Below are 22,085 nucleotides of genomic sequence, written 5' to 3'. Positions count from 1 at the left end.
ATAAAAGAAAAAATTGATAAATTGTAGTTCGTCAAAATTTAAAACTACAAAAAGTATTAAGGGAATGAAAAACAGATAAAGAAAGAACATTTTCAAATTACATGTCTGACAATGAGACTTGTATTCAAATACATAATAAACTTAAAGCTCAATAGTAAGAAAACAATTTTTAAATGGTCAAAACACTCAGACACTTACCCAGAGTATATAGGTGAAAAAATAAACACACAGAAAGATGTTCAACATTAATTGTTATTAGAGAGTACCACTTAAGCCCACGATCAGATAATATCACACATCTAACAGAATGGTGAAAATAAAAAGTACTGACAATAGTGCTATTGAGGATGTGAAGTAACTAGAATTCTTGATAGGAATGCAAAATGGTATTAGTACTCAGCAATAAAAGGAAGTAAACCATCTGATATACACAACAATTGGATGTGTAACACATACTCAAAGGCATTATGCTGAGTGAAAGAAGCCAGTCTTAAAAGGTTACACACTGGAAAATTCTATTCATATGACATTCTCAGAAAGACAAAACTAGAATGTCAGAGAACAGATCAGTGGTTAGCAGAGATTAGGGATGAGGGGAGAATATAACTACAAAGGGATAGCACAAGAGAATATTTTAGGATGATTGAAATGCATTCTGATTGTGGTGAAGGTTACAAAAATTTGTACGCGTTTTGGGACTCTAAGCTGCTCAGGGATTCAGAAGGAACAAATATGAATCATGGATGGGGTGGAAGATTATATATAAACTCCCTGAAGAGTAGTTTTAAACAAAGTACCAGATAGCAGGAAAAAAATGGCAACTAACAAACTAATCTGTGAAAATATGGAGTCCTTGGCTTAAGACGGCAAAGACAAAGTGGAAACAGCAAGAAAATATATCGGCTTTAGCAGCAAATCTTTATGTGCACTTTATGAAACAACAACATAGATATTTTCAGTCACAAAATGTCTCCCTCTGGCCTTTCCCATTTCCCTAAATAGAAATGATCAACAATGGTACTATTTTGAATTCCAGGTTTACACACACACACACACACACACACACACACACACACACACACACACACACACACGAGTTTCACAGCCTACTCCCATCCCAAACCCCAAAACCAAATAACCTCCAGTTAAGTTGTTAGCTAATAAATACATATACTGCCCTTCTCAAGGGACCAAAATATAATGATTAAATACTAGATCCAAGGGAATACATTTTTTGTAATTAATTTTCAGACACCAAGCTAAGTAAACAAAGAAATATCTAGAAACAGAAGCTTCCAGTATTTCTTCATATTATATTCATCTGCCTTTTCTGAGTAGTCCTGTATTAATCCACAACATCCATGAGATATAACATATCAACATAACCATATAGTATTTGGAAAAATAAAGACAAAGAAAATGGGACTTCACTACTTATCTTTTTGTGCATTGATATTTAATTGATGTTAAAAATAACAAAGTAGGGAATAAAAACTAAATTAAATCAAATCTTAGATTCATAATGTGCAGCAGACATTGAAATAATTTAAAATATATATCATCATTTAAACTGCAAGTTTGCCATGTAATGAGGAATTAGGGAGTGGGAAATGGGACATGAGGAACCCTATATTTTTTTGAAACCTCTGCAACTTCCTCATTATATAATTATAGATTCATTGTTTTGTCACTAAATATTATTTCAGAATCATAGAAATGAAATATTGCCTTGAGAAATTGCTGAGAACAGCAATTTTTGCACCATTTTGTGGATCTCTCATTCTCCCCATTAGTCAAGTGTTAAGCTGCCCAGTCAAAATCAGCCTAGTTTAAAATCCACCTCACAAAAACACTTCTGATCAAGCACATTTTTTTGGTTCACCCACTCACTTATATAATCTGAGAGAAAATATTTTTATTTCCTAAATATCAGTATTTTCTTAGAAGTGCATAGTAGATTCTTATGTCTCAAAGCAAATTAAAACATGAAAAATCTGCTTCATGCACTAACCAAGAGATTCTTCACAAGTAACTTAGGAAAATTTTTACAGTATACTAAATTAGCTATTTTTAATACTGACTGACCATAATAGACTGGAACAAATGGCATTTGTATTTTTGTTACTAGGGATATAGACTCAAAAACCTGTTCCCACCACATGTGCATACACTATATGCACAGGTGCAGATATTCATATTATAGGCTTGATGTCTCATTTTGATTAATAAAGTCATTTTTTCCAGTTAGTTAAATGAGAACTTTCCGAATTTAATTATGTCAATATATTAATAATTTTATAAATCCTTTTTGAATTCTAAATTGATATCAGGATACTTGAAAATATTTATCTTTCATTGAATTTCTGTGTGCATACAAAAGTGTTGTTTTGACTTAATTTTATACAAATAGATAAATATATACGGGACTATAGAGCGAGAAAAAATATATGCAAAAGCTTCTCTCTATTGGCATACTATGCTCAAATGACTTGAATATCATACAAAAAAGTTGTGAGATAAGGCTATTAGCATATAAATCATTTCCTACTTTCATTTTAATTAAGAATATGTATTTCTTCCAAATACATTGTAAGTTGCCTAAAGGAAAAGTACACAGGTGGAGAATCCAGGCACACTCAGTCCCTTTTTCCAAAATAAGCCACCTACCAAGTCATTCTTCTTTTCTTAGAAATTAAAGGAACAGACTTGATCTTTGAACATCCATTAAATACACAGATAAGTCTGCTTCTTAATAGGCAGACTTAGCAGCTTCATAATCAGAAGACACTCTAGCCTCACATCCAAAATTACTGGATCCACAGACATGTCTTCTCAGAACACCTTCACAAGTCCAGCTGCAGTGCGACAGACAGGAACGATTCCATCAGTTTGCTCCCTTTCCTCAGGATTGGCTCCTCAGGTTTTCTTCTACTTCATGAACAATTTTTTCTGCTTTTGTCGGGTCTCTTGAGGAGAAATACATTCTCTCCCCTGCAGAGTTCCTGCTTAGGCCATAAAGTGACATCTGCCCATTCTGAAATAAGAGCACTTCTGCCTTTATTTCCCTCCGTTCAGCAGAAGTGATATACTCACTGATTTCTGAAGGAACTGAGTATACCCAGCTTTGTCCTTCCTGAATTTTCTTTTCAGGGTGACCTGGCCTCAAGATGCACTTGTTCTCTTTCTCAGTAACTGGATAGGTGGCCTGTTCCCACTGATGAGGTCTACCACCATAGGATTAAGTTCAACGGAGGAGGAATAGTTTTCATTTAAAAACTCTATGTGGCCATGAATATGAGCCACGATCTTCACTTCAAAGTCCTTAGCAATAAACCTAATGTTTTTCTCTCTCCCTCCTTTACTTCTCAACTGGCTTTCAACTTAATAGAGAAAAAGGTGTGAATATTGCCCATAAACCCCCAAAATTATGTTTTTAAATATCATCTCTGTGTTGGCGAATATCAAAATACCAGTTTGGGCTGCTTCATTTTCATACCCTTATTCCAATGGGAATTGCATTCTTCTCATTATTATATACACAGTATACTTTCCTGCATACTATGAGGAGATTCAAGATAGTCTCAAACACTTTATTCCACTATAACAGAAGCTCCATGAAGGAAGGGATGTGTTCACCATACTCGAGTGCTTGTAACAGTACCTGGAATAACAGAAATAGTAGGCACTGAACACCTATATACTGAATAAATATACTTTAGGAATCTACTAAATTTGAGGGCCCACATGCAATCCCAGGAGTCAACGGGTTCCTCTCTACAGTGTTTCCTTCCACTGCCTTTCAGTCCTTTCCTTCAGGCTGGAGACTACTAGCGGACTCCTAGGATTAGGGTGGAAGGTTGAAGAATGTGCTGTGTGATTGCATGTGAATGAGAGATAGCAGAAGCGTTCAGCATAGGGTTGGTCTGGGTTGGGGGTTTGTACCAACCTGCCAATTGCTAAGAAGTGTACGGCTGGAGGAGAATGAAACAAATGTTTCCCATACCCCTTGTACACTTATTTGTGTGTGTCTGCCATCTTTGAATTTGCTAAAAAAAAAAAAAGAAAAAAAAAAAGCTGGCTGGTTTATTATGCTTTGTTTAATGGGACATGTCATATATTAAAAACTTGATTAGTGCGTGTTTCTTTGTGTCATTTTATGTTTTCCTAAGTGTTGCTGTCTCCCTTTATTTGTATAGTGTTTCTCCCAACCCATCAACACTTAAAATTCCTGTCCTTTACTACCGGTTATCTTGAATTCTTTCCCGGGACCACACCCTCTCCCCTCCTTAGCTTGCATTCTCCTTCATGTATTCTGAAGGAGTTCATTCTAATCCACCTGTAAAAACATGGAAATCTCTCTTATATGCTACTTAGCCTTTTGTTAACTCAGCGCAAGTTGACACTAACCTTGGAGAAAGTAATTTTGTAATCTTTCTCTGGCAACTAAGGAACTGAATAGACTGTTCTTGTTTTCAAATGCTAGAAGCCAGGTTAGTTAAAAGTGAATCTGGGCTCAGCCTGTAATCCCGCGCTTTGGGAGACTGAGGTGAGTGGATTGCCTGAGACCGCGGGTTCGAGACCTCATCTCTACAATAAATCAAAAATCAGTCAGGCGTGGTAGCGTGCACCTGTAATTCCGGCTACTCAGAAGGCTGAGGCAGAAGGATCGCCAGAGCTCGGCAGGTCGAGCTCTGCCGGGAGCAGCCACTGCACTCCAGTCTGGGCGACGGAGTGAAACTCCAACTCAAAAAAAAAAAAAAGTGAATCTGTTTCTAAAGGTTTAGGCCTTGCTAAGATCGTAATCAACTGCTTGCCCCTGTAAAACTGTTGGGAAGTCTCTTAGAGTCATGTAATGTATGCTAAGTCTCTACTTTAAAATGTAATGCTAATAACACTACTGCGTGTTTTGGGGGGGGGGGGTTTGGCTATGCCTGACTAGCATACCTCTTAAGACTGGTAAAGCTTTAAATGCTGAATACTTTGAAGGACATAATGAGGCATGGGAACTAGCCATTCCCACCTGATTAAGTCACCTTGCTAAGCTCGGTACTTCTGAGGGACAGATGAACTACTAGGCACACTCTGTGGCACATAGAGTGAAACAATCACTCTCACCTAATTGTTCACACTTCACAACTAAGACATCATTTAGTAATGTATAAAAAAATTTTTAACAAATTTGCCTGTTCATAATTAAAAATAATTAGGAACAGATCATTTCCCATCTACGTGGTCTGTTCACTATAAAAGGGTTTTGTACCAGGCCATTTTGTAAGCATCAGTGGAAAGTCCTGAAGAAAGTTCCATCAGTTTGCTCCTTTTCCTCAGGATTGGCTCCTCAGGTTTTCTTCTACTTCATGAACAATTTTTTCTGCTTTTGTCGGGTCTCTTGAGGAGAAATACATTCTCTCCCCTGCAGAGTTCCTGCTTAGGCCATAAAGTGACATCTGCCCATTCTGAAATAAGAGCACTTCTGCCTTTATTTCCCTCCGTTCAGCAGAAGTGATATACTCACTGATTTCTGAAGGAACTGAGTATACCCAGCTTTGTCCTTCCTGAATTTTCTTTTCAGAAAAAACTCCATCAAATGTAGGACTAAGACAGTTCAATCTTTCAATTTGCGGTTTAGCATAATAATCATTAGGAATCTTTTGGAGACACAAGCAAACTGAACATAGGTATTTGGTATTGCATTGCTCAGGATCCGAGTCAGTCCCTGAAATAGGATACATTTAAGTAACTTTGAAATTGTTTATACTAGGCCTACACCTCTGAAGAAAATAAGGTCACAAACATGGGTGCGCATAAGAAAATAAGTTGTCCATTTAAACCAAACTTTAAACCCAGTCCATAAGCTTGCTTCCCTTAGAAACTTCCTGGACCATGAAGAACCCAGACATCCCTTCCACCCAGGGGAGCAAGTGTTGCTAAAAGATTGAAGAGAAGGACCCAACCAACCGCGGCCAGAAAAGAGAAAGGGACCCTACGGCATCCTAGCCATCACTCGTCTGCTGCATTAAAAGCCTGCAAACATCAAGCCTTGGATACACCATTCCTGAAGGAAAAAAACATATGCCTGAACAGAGAAACCCTGTTTCCAGACCAGAGCAACAGTCTCAGTGAACAGTAGAGCTGGTACAGGACTTACTTAAAGCTGCTCTTTAAGTACTAAGTGTGTATTTAAAGTGGACCTATTCCTATGCTAGTCTATTACCCAAATTGTTAAATTTGTGGGCAACTTCTAGTCTCAGGAGCCTCTGGGCTTCCCTAACGGGTCTCACCCCTCCAGTGGACTAACTGAACGCATTTAAATCTGTATATCCAAGAGTTCAAAATAAAAAGTTGAACAGTTAATAATAATAACCTAACAAGGATTAGTTTGCAGCAATGGCCCATTAAAACAGGCAGTGTGTTCAATACCAGTCCCAACTACCCGGAAGCAAATCTGGAAGTTTTTGGGGGCTGTGAGATTCTATAAAATTTGGATACCTAACTTCTCCACCATGGCAAAACCCCTCTATGAAGCCACAAAGAGGAGTGAACAGTCACAGCAGAAGCTTAAGAATTCAGCTTGAGAATTCAGCAGACCTTACTAATAAGCCATTGTTTTGCTTTATCAGCCTTTGTATTTGCCAAGTGCTATACTGTTTGTCGCTTTACTTGTTATAGAATTGACTTTATTTGCTATAGAACAGACTAACTGAACATGTTGATAAAAGGCCTCACTAGCATTTCTGTTCTTTCTTATATTAAAAAGCTTGCCCATGTCCTAGTACAAAAATGGCATGGCATAAAAATTGGCAATGGCTTAAAACCATGTTCTCACGTCTGGGAGGACTTAAGTACATTATTGAATCTGAAATCCTATTGCTGGGATCCTGTCTTATCCTCCCTTGCATAGCCCCAGTAATTATGAACTCCATCTCTAAGTTTGTGAAAACAATTGTTAAGCGAATACAGCCCACATAATGTTAATGCACCAAATTAAAGATGATGCTCTTGATCCATAAAGGGTCACGCATCAAAGGAGGTAATGTGGCAGAGAGGGGCTGAAAACAGTTAAAATCATTCCTTTTAAAATCAACTGGCAAGCTCCAGACCTGCTAGACATGGGGGCTGAGAAAACCAAATAGCCAAAGATCACTTTCCTGGAAATGCAAGATATTAATCCATTCAAAATCTTACCCCCACATCCTCTCTTTGTGAAGTTATGTTTACGACCCCTGCTTGTCATGTATACCCTGGAGACAATTTGTTCTTTGAAAATCTGGTTTTGCTAAATACCACCTTGTAAATTCCAAAGAAAAATGTATAGCCATACAACTCGACCCCCTCCCTTACCTAAGCTAACAGATAAAACCCCTCTCCTCTTTCTCCGGATTGCTCAGTCTTGGAGGATTAGCCTGCTGAGTCATGCCGGCGCTAATAAACCTCTACTTCCTAAGATAGCCTTGGTGTCATGGTCTCTCTGTTTTCCTGCAATACTTATACCAAACCTTGTCAGGGATCTGTTATAAACTATATATTCCCAAATATAGCTTGTCCTTTAACAGCTCTTCACTTTAACTTTGTGTCCCAATCGTTTTACAAATTCTATCCATTCTTAAAGGCATGCTCAAATTCAAGTCCACCATGAAGACTTCAATGATTGCCCTCCTCCTAAATGCCCAAACACTTGTACTATATCAACTTAATTATGCTATATTGTATTAAATAAAATTGTTACCCACAAGAATACAAGCTCTTCCTGGATGGCAAGAAGTGTACCTGACAAATCTTAGTAAGTCACTATAAATGATATTAAATAAATATGTATTATCAATAAAGGACAATTAACTTTGCAGTGAAACAGTGAAAACAAATATTAAATTTCTCTGAAAGATAAAAGGAGTGATGAAAACCAAGTATCTAAGGTACTACACTTTCTATAAAGAAATATCTGGGCAGTGTTTGACAGATGGCATAGGCTCCATGTTTTCTGAAATCAATGGCCCCATTGACTGAAAGAAACAAAATACAAACTGGTCAACAGAGAAGAACTAAATTCTTCAGAAAAAGTAGTGTTAGCTACCAAGATACTGTACTATAAAAACTTTCTCCTGGATGTTTAGACAAGAATTTATGTATAAGTCTGAAAAATACTAACATATAAGTACAACGTACTCTTTGTAACATTCAAAAAAACTTCAGTAAAGTTTTAAGTTTCCTATTTCTGCACATTTTATTAATAAAAAGGTTTTATACTAAACACAAGTCTTTTCTTTTTTTCTTTATTGAGTTGGAGTCTCACTCTGTCGCCCAGGTTGGAGTACGAGTGGCCACCATAATCTCAACCTGCTGGACTTAGGCAATCCTTCTGCCTTAGCCTTCCAAGTAGCTGGAACCATAGGCATGCACCACCACACCAGGCTAATTTTTTGATTTATTGCAGAGACAAGGTCTCACCATGTTGCTCAGGTTGGTCTCAAACTCCTGAGTTCAGGCAATCCTGTTATCTCCCCCTCCCAAAGTGCTGGGACTAGTGGTGTGAGCCACCATACCTGGTTAAACACAAGTCTTGAGAGTTTTGCCATACTCCTATTGAAATAAGGCAATTTGGGTATGAGGAAAGTACTGTAACAAAACGATCAACTTCTACAGCAATTTAGTATTCTTCAAGGTGTTTGAAATTAGTATCTCAGGAGATATTTTTGATCATTCTTACCTTAGTCCTATTATAAAGTATCAGAAGTAACAAGACCTGAATAATTTTTTAAAATTTCATTTAATAAGTATATTTAAAGTTTCTCTCTTCCAAAAACAGCATTTTAACTACATTCAAGTTGTATTCATTTTAATACTAACAAGTCTATCATTTACATATAGAGTCAAATATTACAAAACAGATGGAAATTAAAACAGGTTTTATTCTTTAAAAGTTCTTCCAAATTTGGAACACTGTAAACTACCAAATATATACCTAAAAAATATATACATTATCAGGAAAACACAAGTTACTTTAATAAGAAAAGAACTGTAATACACATACATATTACTCACTGTAGTGAAACATAATTCATATAGGCTCAATTTATAGGTATGTTCAAAGTACAAAAAAAAAAAACCAAAATAATAACTACATATAGACAAAATTACAGCTGGCATTCTGAACTAATGTACCAATATACAAAGCTTTCCCAGAGAAAGTAGAGGGGTTCTCAAGATTTTATGTTGACCCATGATTTTTGACTTCTTCATTCTCAAATATAGTACCAGAGGACTTAGAGTTTTCTTTTCATCTTTAATTTAGACTCATGTTTTTTATATAATAATAATTGAAATGTATCATGAGAAGTGCTATCAAATCAGAACTGTTCTATTTAGGGCTTGGTAACTAAGACATTTCTTTCATTTTTCCTTGTACCTCTACTTTCTCTTCAAAAAGTCTCTAAAGAAGTTTTACAGACAGTGGTGGTAAAGAGATCAAACCAAATAATTCTGAGATGGCAAAGAAATATGGTACTTGGCACTAGCACAGGTTTACAAAAAAATTATTCCCCATTTATTAAACCATATATTTAAAAAAAGGAAAATCATATCTAAAAATATAAATCAGAGGAAACAAATTGAAAAAAAAGAATGGAAGAAGGCATTTAGAATTGTGGTGCTGGTAGGCTTTATTTGGAAGAAATACAGCAAACAACCTATCAATAATGTTGTACATTTTTAAAAACCTGTATGAGTTTGTCTGCATCTTAAACTTGTTTAAATTAAGCTTCTGTAGTCAAAACAAATAGATCATCATTACTGTGGCTCACATAAGATATGTGTGAAGATTGTTATATGGGAGAGAGAAAGGAAAGAAAGGGCATGGCACACATTAAGTCAAAAGAGGCAGGACTAGTAGTCATTTACTCTGACCTGATAAAGCAGGAAATCTTTGCTTTTATTCAAATTTTACTACATTTTATAATCACAAAAAAATAATGCCCCTCCTATTTTTCTTAATGTGTCTCAGGTTAAAAAATGGCAGAATAAGTAGCCCTTAATCAGCACACACTATTTTTAAAAGGGACATTTGTAGAATTTGGTTGCTTGTGTTTGTTTTTAATGATAAATCTTAAGAACTGAGTCTTCCAGAATGGTGCTCAAACCTTTTTTAAACAATTTACTTTGCATTACAAATTCATCAATAGGAGCTATAATTCAGTGTTTTAAAGAAATGAAATGTTTAATTTCAAATTAAGTTTGTTTAAAATAACTACTATTGTGCCAAATAATGAAACTACTACTATTTTATTCATTACAAACATTATATAATTATTCCCTATGATACTATAAAAATGTATATGATCCTTTTCTCTTGTATATGAAGAGAGCAGTTCTGAAGTAACACTCTAAACCAGAAAAGTCCATTCATAACATACAGTCCCATTTCAGTTTCTGAACATTAATGCATTCAGTGGTTAGAAACTGGCATAGCTTACTTCCACAGCTAAGAGCTCTGGAGAAGAAAAAATAAAAAACATAAATAATCTGAGAGGTATCCTAATGATCACAAATACTGCCAATATTCAAAATCAAGTATGGTATAACCTGAGTGTCAATCAGTTGTGGTTTTTTCTCCCAAGGGAAGGCGTTCCCATAACTGGAGCAACTGTTCACCAACCTGAGGCTCTAGTTCCTAGATAAATCAAAAGTCAAAATAAACATAAAAAGAACTGAATTGAAAGTTTTAATCACCAAAATCTATGCTGATAAAAATGTAATAAAATCACTTTAAGTTCCATTTTTCTACCAAAATATGCTAAAAATAATATGATATACACAGTTTTAATTCTTTGCTTTAATATTACAAGTTGACTTCCAGACTTAAGATTGTAGTTAACCTGCAAAACATCTCAACTTTCATGGCAAATTGTAACAGATTTCTATGGAATCCTTCTGGAACTTTTCCTATCTGAAAATAATACTTTTTTTGTAGGGGGTGGGGAGGTTGAGGTCTTACTCTGTCACCCAGAATAGAGTGCAGTAGCGCAATCACAGTTCACACCTCGAAATCCTAGGATCAAGTGATTCTCCCACCTCAGTCTCCTGAGTAGCTGAGACTACAGACCTGGACCACCATGCCCAGCTTGGATTTTGTCTTTTTGTTTTTTTGCGGGGGTTGAAAGCAGGATTTATCGAGAGGATGGAAAAGCTCCCACAGTGGGAGGGGGTTGCCCAGGATTTTATTTTTAATAGAGACTTAGCAAAAGCACTCAGCTTGAACTTCCAAAGGTTTACTGTGAAACCTAGCATATTAGATGTTTTAGGGTTGTTTTCCAAGAAACTATCTTAGGCAACTATAACTTCTTATCTTAGGAAGTTTTAAAATTAAATTAATTTCAAATCATTACTATAGCATGAAAATAAAAATAGTCTTTACAACTGAAAAGAATGAAACTTTATAGTTCTCCTATGGCACGATACCTATGATAAGCACTTTAAAAGAACCTGGACACCTTTCACATGATGATTTGAAATGAGTCACACTGGTTCAAATAAATTATTAGCTGTGTGATTCTGGGCAAAACTAATCTCTGAGTCTATTTTCTCCTACATAAAATTGGACTAATAACTCATTTTATTCATATCTTATAAAGCAGCTAGCACAATATTTAGTCAATATATATTCATTTCCATCACCTTAACTTGTTTAAATTACATGTAAGCAACATTATGAAGGCAAAGTAAAACACAATAGGAATAAAACAGGCCAGAAGAATATAAAAAGGTTGTATTTTACTTTGCAAGGTTAGTTAAAACATCAGAGAAGTTAAATACTTTTGTCATCTTAAGATTTTAGTCAAATTATCTCAGAATTGCACTCAGTTTTGTTCATATGTTTAGTTAGGTAAATAACAGGAGCCTCTATCAAGCGACTAACAAAATATTTTATATATACAATGACAGACAGAAGCCAAATTTACAAAATATTTAAAAAGCAATGAACCGTAAGAAATACTGGCAAGTGGGTTTTTATCAGTCCTTTACAAATCTGAACCCACTTACCATGTGTATATGGAACACACATTTTCTCCTCAAACTAAACAATAAATAACAACAAAATAAACCAGAAACAAAGTAAAAGACAAAATTTTAAATGTCACTGTATACCTGCCCATCTCTGCTTATCTGAACCTTCTTGTTGTCATTCCATGGATTGAGTAAATGGTGTGCAAACTGAAAGGGAAGACTTTCTTTTCGTATCCACTCCACCTTAAATACTCCTCCCAGTCCAGCAGAGCCCCAGTCCTGGCTCTTCTCCCTTCCAATCTCAGAGGACATCCTAGAAAATCCCTGTGGTAAAATGGAAGGAAGGAATAGAGGTGAGAATGAAATTAAAATGTCTAAATTCAACTAATCTAATAAGGCTGAGTTTCTTAAATGTTAAGGTGAAGATATAAAAATAACAAATACCTAACAAACACAGAAAATGAGTTACTTGTTAAATTTTTAAGGAAAGACTTGTTAACAAATTTTAGAGGAAAAACCAATTTTAGCCTAACAAATTCAATTATTAATAGATGACTTCTAAATAATGTACAACAGTTCTAAGTCCACATTTATTCCACAATAAATGGATATAATCTAGCCTCTAAGCTTTTATTTCCAAAAATTATAATAAATGCATTATTTTGTAAATTCAGAAGTACATTAAATCAAGATGAGTTAAGAAACATACTTAGTTTACTGATCGCCAATACTAATTTCCTTGGCCTATTTTAATAAATATTTTACCAAAAGGTCAAGCTACTCATTACTTTTAATCCACCTGGAAATTAGTAAATCTAAAGTTGTTTTTGGGAGGAAAAACTGATAATCTGGAAAGGCTCTGGTAAGACAAGGCAAAAACAAGGGATCCCAATTCCATCGACTCCTTGAAGAAATGCAATGTATTCCTCATTCTCAAACAGGCAAAAGGCATTCTTGCATTCTGATGCAATGCAAAGTCAGTTTTGTTTTTGTTTTTAATCTCTACAGTCTAACCTACAGTCAGAACAACCCCATTTCACTATTTCAGGATGGCTCACCTGGAAATGTCCAGATCCTTGAACAGAAAATACCAAGTAAACCATGCTGCTTTCCCAAAAGGCTCGATTTAGCTTCCGCTCATTACTAGGGGTTGTAGACCAGATGCCCTTCTGTTGAGAAATTTCAAGGTTTCTCAAATTGCTACTCTTCATTATGAAGTATCGAATAGGCATGTTTGGTCTTGGTGAAGGAGATTTTGAGCCCTATAAAAGAATGCATAAGTTCTTGAAAGGTAATTTGACCTTTCAAAACCAATAGGCTCCATTAAATAACATCTTTATAAACATATAAGCCAACATATTTTACCAAATACTCAACAAATGCAAATAACTCTATCATGCCTGAAAATCTATACAAGGCCTAATCAAAATGAAATTAAAGAGCCAAAAATAAGTACTCATTTTCAGAGCATTCAAAATCCCTTATCAGAAAAAGATACAGGGGTAACAACTTCAATTTATACTCCAAATAAATTTCAGAAAATGTTTTAATAAACTTTCAAAATCTGAAAACAAAACAAAAATTTCTCCAGTTTACTGCATGGAGGCAGTTTCCAGACAACAAAGAAAAACAGAGTCCAGTGGTCTCACTGAGTTATGAAGACAAAAACTGGAGTTTAGAGACCAAGAAGGCTAGCACGTACTGACAATGGACTAAGACAGAAAGGAGATGCATAGAAAAAGAGCTCCAGAGGAACTGCAGAACCCAAGTTTTTGGCCAAGTATAGGCCTGAACAGGAGTGAGAAAAAAAATAGTGACCTGAGGCTAAGAAAAGATCTTACGGAAAGAAGCAGGCAAATAATTCCCAGAGTTCACACATGGTTGGGAATATTTCATGTTATCCTAAGCCAGAACAGAGAACCCTTGTAATATGAACAGTACTAGCCCACATAAGGGCCATAACTTAATAATGGAACTGAACTAATACTTCAAACAAAGCACTCCACTCCTCTGGACTCCCTAACACTGCTTAAAAGCAAACCTTAAAAGAATCAAACTGATTTCAACTAAATTGTGTATCAGAACAAAGTCTAACATTACTTAAAGGAATATAACAAAAACCTAGCAGCTCAACAAAATTACCAAAAACACTAACAGGAGAATATGACCCATAACCAGGGGAAATAAACAGAAATAGTCTCAGATATGACAGAAATGATATTATTAGGAAACAAGAATGTTAAAGCATCTATTACAAATGCATTCACTATGTTAGGAATGTGAAAAAAAAATGAACATAATGAGAGAAACAGAAGATTTTTTTTTAAAGGACCCAAAGGAACTTCTAGAGATAAAAATATAATATTTGAAAACACATAAGAAGAAACAAACAACAGATTAAGACAATGAAAACATAAGTGAATGTAAAGAAATAATAGAAGCTATTCAAAATGAAGCAAAGACAGGAAAATTACTAAAAGTATCAGTGGTCTATGGAACAGTATTAAGTGGTCTCACATTTGTGTACCCAGAGAACCAGAATGGAATAAGATGGACATTCACATCAATACAAAAGGTGAATGAGAACAAGACTAAAAAATAATAAATATAAAAGACATTTTCCTTACTTTTAAATCTTGGTAAAAGATACTTTACTATGTAGAGTAGAAATAATACACTGTAGCATTTATATAGAAATAATGTATAAAAACAATAACAAAGAACTGAAGAGTAAAATAAAAGAACATTGTTGCAAAGTTCTCAAACTGGACCTGAAGTAGCATAATATTAATTCATCATACACTAGGGTAGGTTAAAAATGGCTCCACTAGTGAATTCATTCAAAGATTTAAGGAACAAGTAATACCAATTCTACACATCTCTTCTAAAATATTGAAGTAGAAGAATCACTTCTCAATTAATCTTATGAGGACAGCCTTACCCTGACACCAAAACCAAACAAAGATAACACAAGAAAGGAGAACTACTACAGATTCATCTACCTTATGAATAAAGATCCCTCATTTAATAATATTTTTTATTTAACAAAATCAAATGCAGCGATATATAAAAAGGATAACATCATTACTAAATGAGGTATAAACATTAGAAAAATCAATCAATGCAATTCACTATATTAATAAATAAAAAATGCTTTTCCCCTAAGATCAAGGCAGAAATGTCTGCTCTCAACACTCCTATACAACATTTTACTGGCCAGGGAGTTAAGGTAATACAGAAATAAACAGCAATCAGACTGAAAAGGAAAAACAAGTAAAACTATCTTTATTAACAGATAGCATGCATTTATCCATGTAGAAAATCCTAAGAAGTCTACATAAAAAGCTAATGGAATTTATGAAGTAAGTAAGGCAATGGGATATAAGGCAAATATACAAAAATCAAATGTATTTCAATATACAAGCAATGGACAACTGGACATTAAAATTTTTAAAAACAATAGTATTAAAAATATTAACTACTTAGGAAAATTTAACAAAAAAATGAATAATATCTGTACTCTGAGATTTACAAAACATTGTTGGTAGAAACTAAAGAATATCTAAATAAATGGACAGATATACCATGCTTATTGACTGGAAGACTAAAAAGTATTAATTGTCGATTTTCTTCAAGTTGATCTATAGTTTCAATGCCATTCCACTCAAAATACAAAAAAGTGTTTTATAGAAACTGACAAGCTGATTTTAAAGTTTATTTGAGAGCGCCAAGGACCTGGAATAGCAAAAAAAATTTGAAAAGGATGAACAAAGTTGAAGGGCAAACATAATTTGACTTCAAGACTTACTATCAAGCTACTAAAATCAAGTCAGTATGTCATTGGCAGAAAAAAGAAATATACAAGTTAATTAAACTGAGGAAAGTCCAATAAATAGGTTACATATTTATGATCAATTAATTTTTGACAAAAGTGCCAAAGTAATTCAATGGAAAAAAACAAATGATTTTCAACAAGTGATATTGAAACAATCATACAGGCAAAAGTCAAAATACAAAGCATGCCCAAAAAATGTATACACATTTTAAGGGAAAAACTGTATTAAAATTGTAATACTCAATGTATTCTGATGTCAAAAGATTAGCATCATCTTTTGAGCGAATATCATACTACATGTTGCTACTGTAATTCAATTCAACTTTGAAAAAGTAATACATAGATAACATCTCTTAAAATGTGTGTATGTATATGTGTGTGTATACACACACACACACACACACACACACACACACATACATTTGGCATCCCTGGTATAATCCTTAGCCTATCCCTATCATAAACAAAAATTAACTCAAAACAGATCACATATCTAAGTAAACTCTCCAACTAAAAAACTTCTAGAAGAAAACACAGGAGAAAATCTTTGTAATTGGGTTTGGCAAAAATGCCTTAGGGCACAAAAGATGTGAATCATAATAGAAAAAATTAACAAAATGAACGCCATCAAAATTAAAAATATTTGTTTTTCAAAAGATATTAAGAAAATGAAAAAAAACAAGGCATAGATTGTTAGAAAAAATATGCAAAACACATATAATTAAGCCTTGTCCTCAGAATATATAGACAACTTTAAAAAGACAATCAATAAACAACAACAAAGTTGAACAAAAATTTGAACAGACATTTCACAGAGATGCTATATGAATGGCAAATAAGTGCATGGAAAAAATGGTTGACATCATTACTAACTGGGGAAATACAAACTATACAAACTAAAATACAATGGTATATTACTATATACCTACTAGAATTGCTAAAATTACAGACTAATAATGCCAAACACTGTCAAGAACATGGAGTTAATGGAAATCTTATAAATTATTGAAGAAAAAGCAAAATAGTACAGCCATTTTGGAAAACTGCTGGGTAGCTTCTTGTAAAATTAATTATACGTTTACCATACCCAACAATCCTAATCCTAGGTATTTGCCCAAGGAAACATATTTACACTCAAAGATTTGTATGCTAAATGTTTTGCTCACATAGGCAAAGAGTAGAAACAATCCAAATGTCCATCAACTGGTGAATGGATAAACAAACTGTAGTATATCCTTACAATGGAATACGACTCAGCAATAAACTAATAATACACTCAAAAATATGGATGAATTTCAAAAACATTATATTAAGTGAAACAAGCCAGACACAAAAAGCAACATATATATGATTCCATTATTAGAAATTCTAGAACAGGCAAAACTCAAGGGACAGACAGCAGATCTGGTTACTAGGGGGTACAGGAGTGATGGAAATGTTCTATATGTGACTGTGGTACAATTACATGACTGTCTACATTTGACAAAACTCATTGAATTATACAGTTGACACTAGTGAATTTGACTATGTGTAAATTATGCTTTAATAAAGGTGCATAAAAAAATAAACCAAAAAACCCTAAAACTTAAGAATACAGATCTACAAAAATATTTCTTTTTCTCTTATTTAACAAGAGTACTTACACAGACACATTCACCAAAACACATGTAGCTCAATAATCTCTAATCATATACTTATGCAGCTACTAACAACTCAGGAAAGTAAAAGTAATCACATTCTGAACATTTGAAACCACTTATATTGCAAATGCTTAAAAAAACAGTTTTCAATTCCATACCAACATTTCCTACCTTGCTAATCCCATCCTGTTTTGTGTTTTAATATAACCACTAAATTGCATAAATCAATTAACAATAGAAGCCATTGTTTTCGATTCTGAAATTATGAACCAAAATTAATTTAAGAGAATCTTTTTGTTATTTCTTTTAGCAAAGAAGGTTCTAAAGGGATAAGCACAGTGGCTCATGCCTATAATCCCAGCAACACAGGTGGCTGAATTGGGAGGATTTCGAGTCCAGGAGTTAGAGACCAACCAACCTGGGCAACACAGTATGACCCTGTCTCTAAAACAATTTCTTTTTTTAGTTAGCCTGTCATGGTGGCATGTGCCTGGAGGCTCAGCTACTCAGGAGCTGAGGTGGGAGGATAGCGTGAGTCCAGGAGTTCAAGGCTATAGTAAACTATGATTGCACCAGCCTAAGTGACAGAATAAAACCCTATCTCTTAAGAGAAAAAAAAAAGTCTGTAACAAATAGAAAATAATAAATTGCCTAGCTACATGCTATTAGTGAATGATCTGTTGGGTTTAAAACATCTTATAACATAGTGATAGCTATAAGCATTTGGCAAGTAGAAAAAAAAACTTTAAAATGTACTAAAAGTAACTCCAGTTTTGCCAGCTTCAGCTTACATCTAGAACAGATGCCACACTTAGAAAAGTAGAATTGTTTTATAATTTTGTTTAAATATCTAAGACCACATGTGCTACAAATCTGTTCCTTACTACATCTACTTTTAGATACTTTACCTTTCCTGAGGATGGAGGAGAAGGACTGGCACAGGGGCTTGGGTAACTACTACTGTCTGTAGATTTCACAGAAGATTGATCTGATCGGTCATCAACATTTCGTTTAGGATGTAAAATTCCTCTATCTTTGTACTTCTGAGGTGGGTGTAATGTTGAAGATGGAGATTTCATCAATATTCTTGTGCAAGAAGAAAGAAGTAAAGATCAGTTATATGTAAGTTTATAATAAAATAAAAATAAGTATACATTACAAAGCAGCTGCCATTTCAATCCAAAGTCCCACTGACATTATGATTTATGAAATAGTATTTAAAAATACTAATTCAGGAAATATGTATTTCTATGACAGTACTAAATTTACAACTAACTAGGTATGTGATCCTAAGTCTCTTAACTTATCTGAGCTTTCCTTAATTGTTAAATAACAGAATTATACTAGATAAACTCTAAAGGTCTTCTATCCTAAAATTCAATGAATAAATGCCACAAACATGACAGTCAGGTTTTTTTGGGGGGGGGAGTATTTTTTCGCAAGGTCTCACTCTGTCACCCAGGCTGGAGTGCAGTGGCACAGTCACAGCTCACCACAGCCTCAACCTCCTGGGCTCAAGCGATGCTTCCACCTCAGCCTTCCAAGTAGCTGGGACTACAGGTGCTTACCACATGACCAGCTGATTTTTTTTTTATTTATTGTAGAGACAAGGTGTCACCATATTTGCTTGCCCAAGCTCCTGGACTCAGGCAATCCTTTCGCCTTGGCCTGCCAAAGTGCTGAGATTATAGGTGTGAACCACTGAGCCCAAGCCTTGATTTTAATAATGTTTTTAGAACCAGGAATATTCTGGAATCATGGGCAATAATTCATTATACTATTAAAAATACATTTTTACATAAATAATTCAATATGAGCTCATATTAACAATTATAAAATAAACAAAAACATCACTATATCTAATTGCCAAAGAACAAAAGAAGAATTTGGCTAAACTGTACTAGAAATTTTGTCACATGACAGTAAATCTGTTTCTTTATCATTTGCCTTTCCTTAGGAAAATATAAACTCTCTGAAAGAGGAAATCTTATCTGTTTTGTACACTGCTATATCCTTCACACCAAGAACAACAGGCATTCAATGTGTCACTGAAGATTGAATGAAGTATTTTTCTGTAGGACTGCTAGTCAGCAATACTGATAATCTAGAAAAGGGCTATGACGAAGTTGTTCTTTTAAATGGTCATAGCCAGTACTTCTCACTGCAGGGTATCTAGGTAAAATGCCACTTGACATATATCAACTAAAACATACAACTTGAAAATGTTTCTATCTTTTTAAGAGAACTTAAATCTGTGATTTCTAAAAATTACACATTTTGAGCTTTTCCTAACAAAGAACTGGCTTATTAAACAACTCATAGATACCAGTAGTTTAAAATACTTCATACTACCTTAACAATTAGAAAATAAGGTTTTACAAGTACAAAACTTTTTCCATTCTATTGATACCTTTTTATGAATAATAGATTATAAGAAAGCAAATTTTAAATCTTATAAAGTACATGATTCTAAGATAAATAACTCATTTTCCTGGAGAAAATATCACCCATTTTGACAAAATGTTATAAGCCTTACCTTTCTGCAGTAGATTCATCAGAAAATTCAGTATCTGCTGAACTTTTCCTACTATTATTTGACCTCCAAGATGAGGCCAAGGGAAGTTCTTCTGAAGACATAGGCCTTGGCCTTTGGCCAATCCCAGATGGTTGTTGTAAACCTGCAGACTGTTCTTCACTGCTTAAAACAGCTATAATTGCTCTTATGGTGGCTTCATCAACTTGAGACCAAGGTTTAGATGGAGCTCTCATTCGGCGTAAAAATAAGCTGTGCCACTTCTGTCTGAGCTGCAGCAATAAACTGGCTGCCTATAATGAAACAGTTTCCTCAGTTCAAATAGACACAAGCAAAATAAATATCACATATTCAAGATAGCTATTTGTTGATTAGTGAGGGTCTGCAACTGTTTCCAAAGATTACATTTTACATTTCGTATAATTTACTACTAATTTCATTCTTTATTTTAAAGATGTGGGGTACAATTCAGGATTAGGTAGAAAAGGGATCATCGTACAGGTAACGTTTAGACTTCTCTTTGATTCCCCACTTAGCCAGACTTGAGATCAGGTACCCTTATTGATGTTATGTGCTCCCCTGCCCAAACTGCCTGGTATTGGTACAAGAACAGGCATATAGACCAGTGGAAGAGGACAGGGATTCCAGAAGTAAAACCTCAATTTCTCAACCAACTTATCTTCGAAAACGCTTCCACCAACAACCACTGGGGAAAGGAGAACCTGTTTAATAAATGGTACGGGGAAAACTGTCTAACCACATGCAGAAGATTAACACAGAACCCTACCTATCACTATACACAAAAACTTCACTCTTTTTATTGTATGAATAAGGTAAAATTTCTTATTTACAATATTCTAGGCACTAGAGACAGAAAATAAAATTAAAACAGTCCAATAAGAGAAAGTAAATAACAGTTGTGTTAAAGTGAGATTAATAGTGGAAAAGTAGCAGCAAAGTTAAGAAAAATATATTTAGTTATATTCATACTGTTATTTTAGTGCATGTAGACCATCCAAATGAAATCCGAAAGCAGCTGGATTCACAGAAAGGTCTAAGCTAGAGATATAAACCTGGGAGTCATCAGCACATAAACAGTTATAAAATATAAACACAGATATAAGGTCCCCATGGATTGAACAGAGTGAGAAGGTCAGAGTAAGGCACAGAGTGCTGGAGAACTTAAAATGTAAGGCATATGCATACACACACACACACACACACACACACACACACACACACAATTAAGGCACAAATACATACAGTAGAGTCAGTGAAAGAACCTAAGGAATAACTACAGAAGAAGGAGAATTAGGAAAGATTAATGCCATAGTAACTAGTGAGAAAAAAGCTGAGGCAAGAGTAAGGAAAGAAATTGGAGAAGGCAGGATTACAAACAGGAGAACATGAACAGTAGTGCCAAATACTAGAGAAAGGTCACATTTATCAAGCAGAGTGGCGTTAAAAACAGGGAGGGCATAGTTGACCTTGGCAAGTACAGTGTTAGTGAAGTGAAGAATGAAAGCAGTAAGTTAAAGTGATGAATGAATAGTGAAAAACAAACCTAGCTAGTGTCAACTAATAAAAGCATAGCAGCCCCCCAGAACTTGTGTACAGAATGATTTTTCTTTTTGAGTTGGAGTCTCACTCTGTCACCCAAGCTAGAGTGCAATGGCATGCTCATGGCCACCGCAGCCTCAACCTGCTGGACTCAGGCAATCCTTCCACCTCAGCCTTCCAAGTGGCTGGAACTACAGATGCATGACACCACATCCTGCTAATTTTTTTATTTATTGTAGAGACAAGGTCTCGTCAAGTTGCCCAGGCTTGTCTTGAACCCCTGTGCTCAAGGCAATCCTCTCGCCTCCGTCTCCCAAGGTGCTGGAATTACAGGCATGAGCGACTGCACCCAGCCAGAACCATCTTTAAAAATAATTGGAATTAACAGCAGGCTTTCATCCTTCCCAATTCAAAGGTATTTGAAAAGGGAATCATATCTTTCTCCCAGAAACAGCATTATACAAAATAAAGGGAGTTCTTGTGTGCCCAATACTCAATGTGTTCTTATATATCCAGAAAT

The 22,085-nt window shown here is 34.8% G+C and overlaps 1 protein-coding gene across 1 annotated transcript in view; it reads right to left on the bottom strand.

Annotated features, from left to right (window-relative positions):
* Positions 1–10,256: 10,256 nt before the first annotated feature.
* The window catches only part of YTHDC2 (YTH domain containing 2), a 68,869-nt gene continuing 57,040 nt past the window's right edge, over positions 10,257–22,085 (bottom strand). Inside the window, exons 25-30 of the mRNA XM_021711653.1 lie at positions 20,009–20,298; positions 18,381–18,558; positions 13,056–13,259; positions 12,139–12,321; positions 10,576–10,663; positions 10,257–10,483 (exon numbers count right to left, since the gene is read on the bottom strand). Of these exons, the coding sequence (XP_021567328.1) occupies positions 10,583–10,663; positions 12,139–12,321; positions 13,056–13,259; positions 18,381–18,558; positions 20,009–20,298 (936 nt within the window). The 3' untranslated portion in view covers positions 10,257–10,483; positions 10,576–10,582. The remainder of the gene's footprint in view (positions 10,484–10,575; positions 10,664–12,138; positions 12,322–13,055; positions 13,260–18,380; positions 18,559–20,008; positions 20,299–22,085) is intronic.

The sequence above is a fragment of the Carlito syrichta genome, unplaced genomic scaffold (genome assembly GCF_000164805.1).
Source record: "Carlito syrichta isolate Samal-C Ts95f unplaced genomic scaffold, Tarsius_syrichta-2.0.1 Scaffold302431, whole genome shotgun sequence".
Lineage (NCBI taxonomy): Eukaryota > Metazoa > Chordata > Mammalia > Primates > Tarsiidae > Carlito > Carlito syrichta.
The sequence above is the reverse complement of the archived record's forward strand: the minus strand, read 5'-3'. Positions and strand labels throughout refer to the sequence as shown.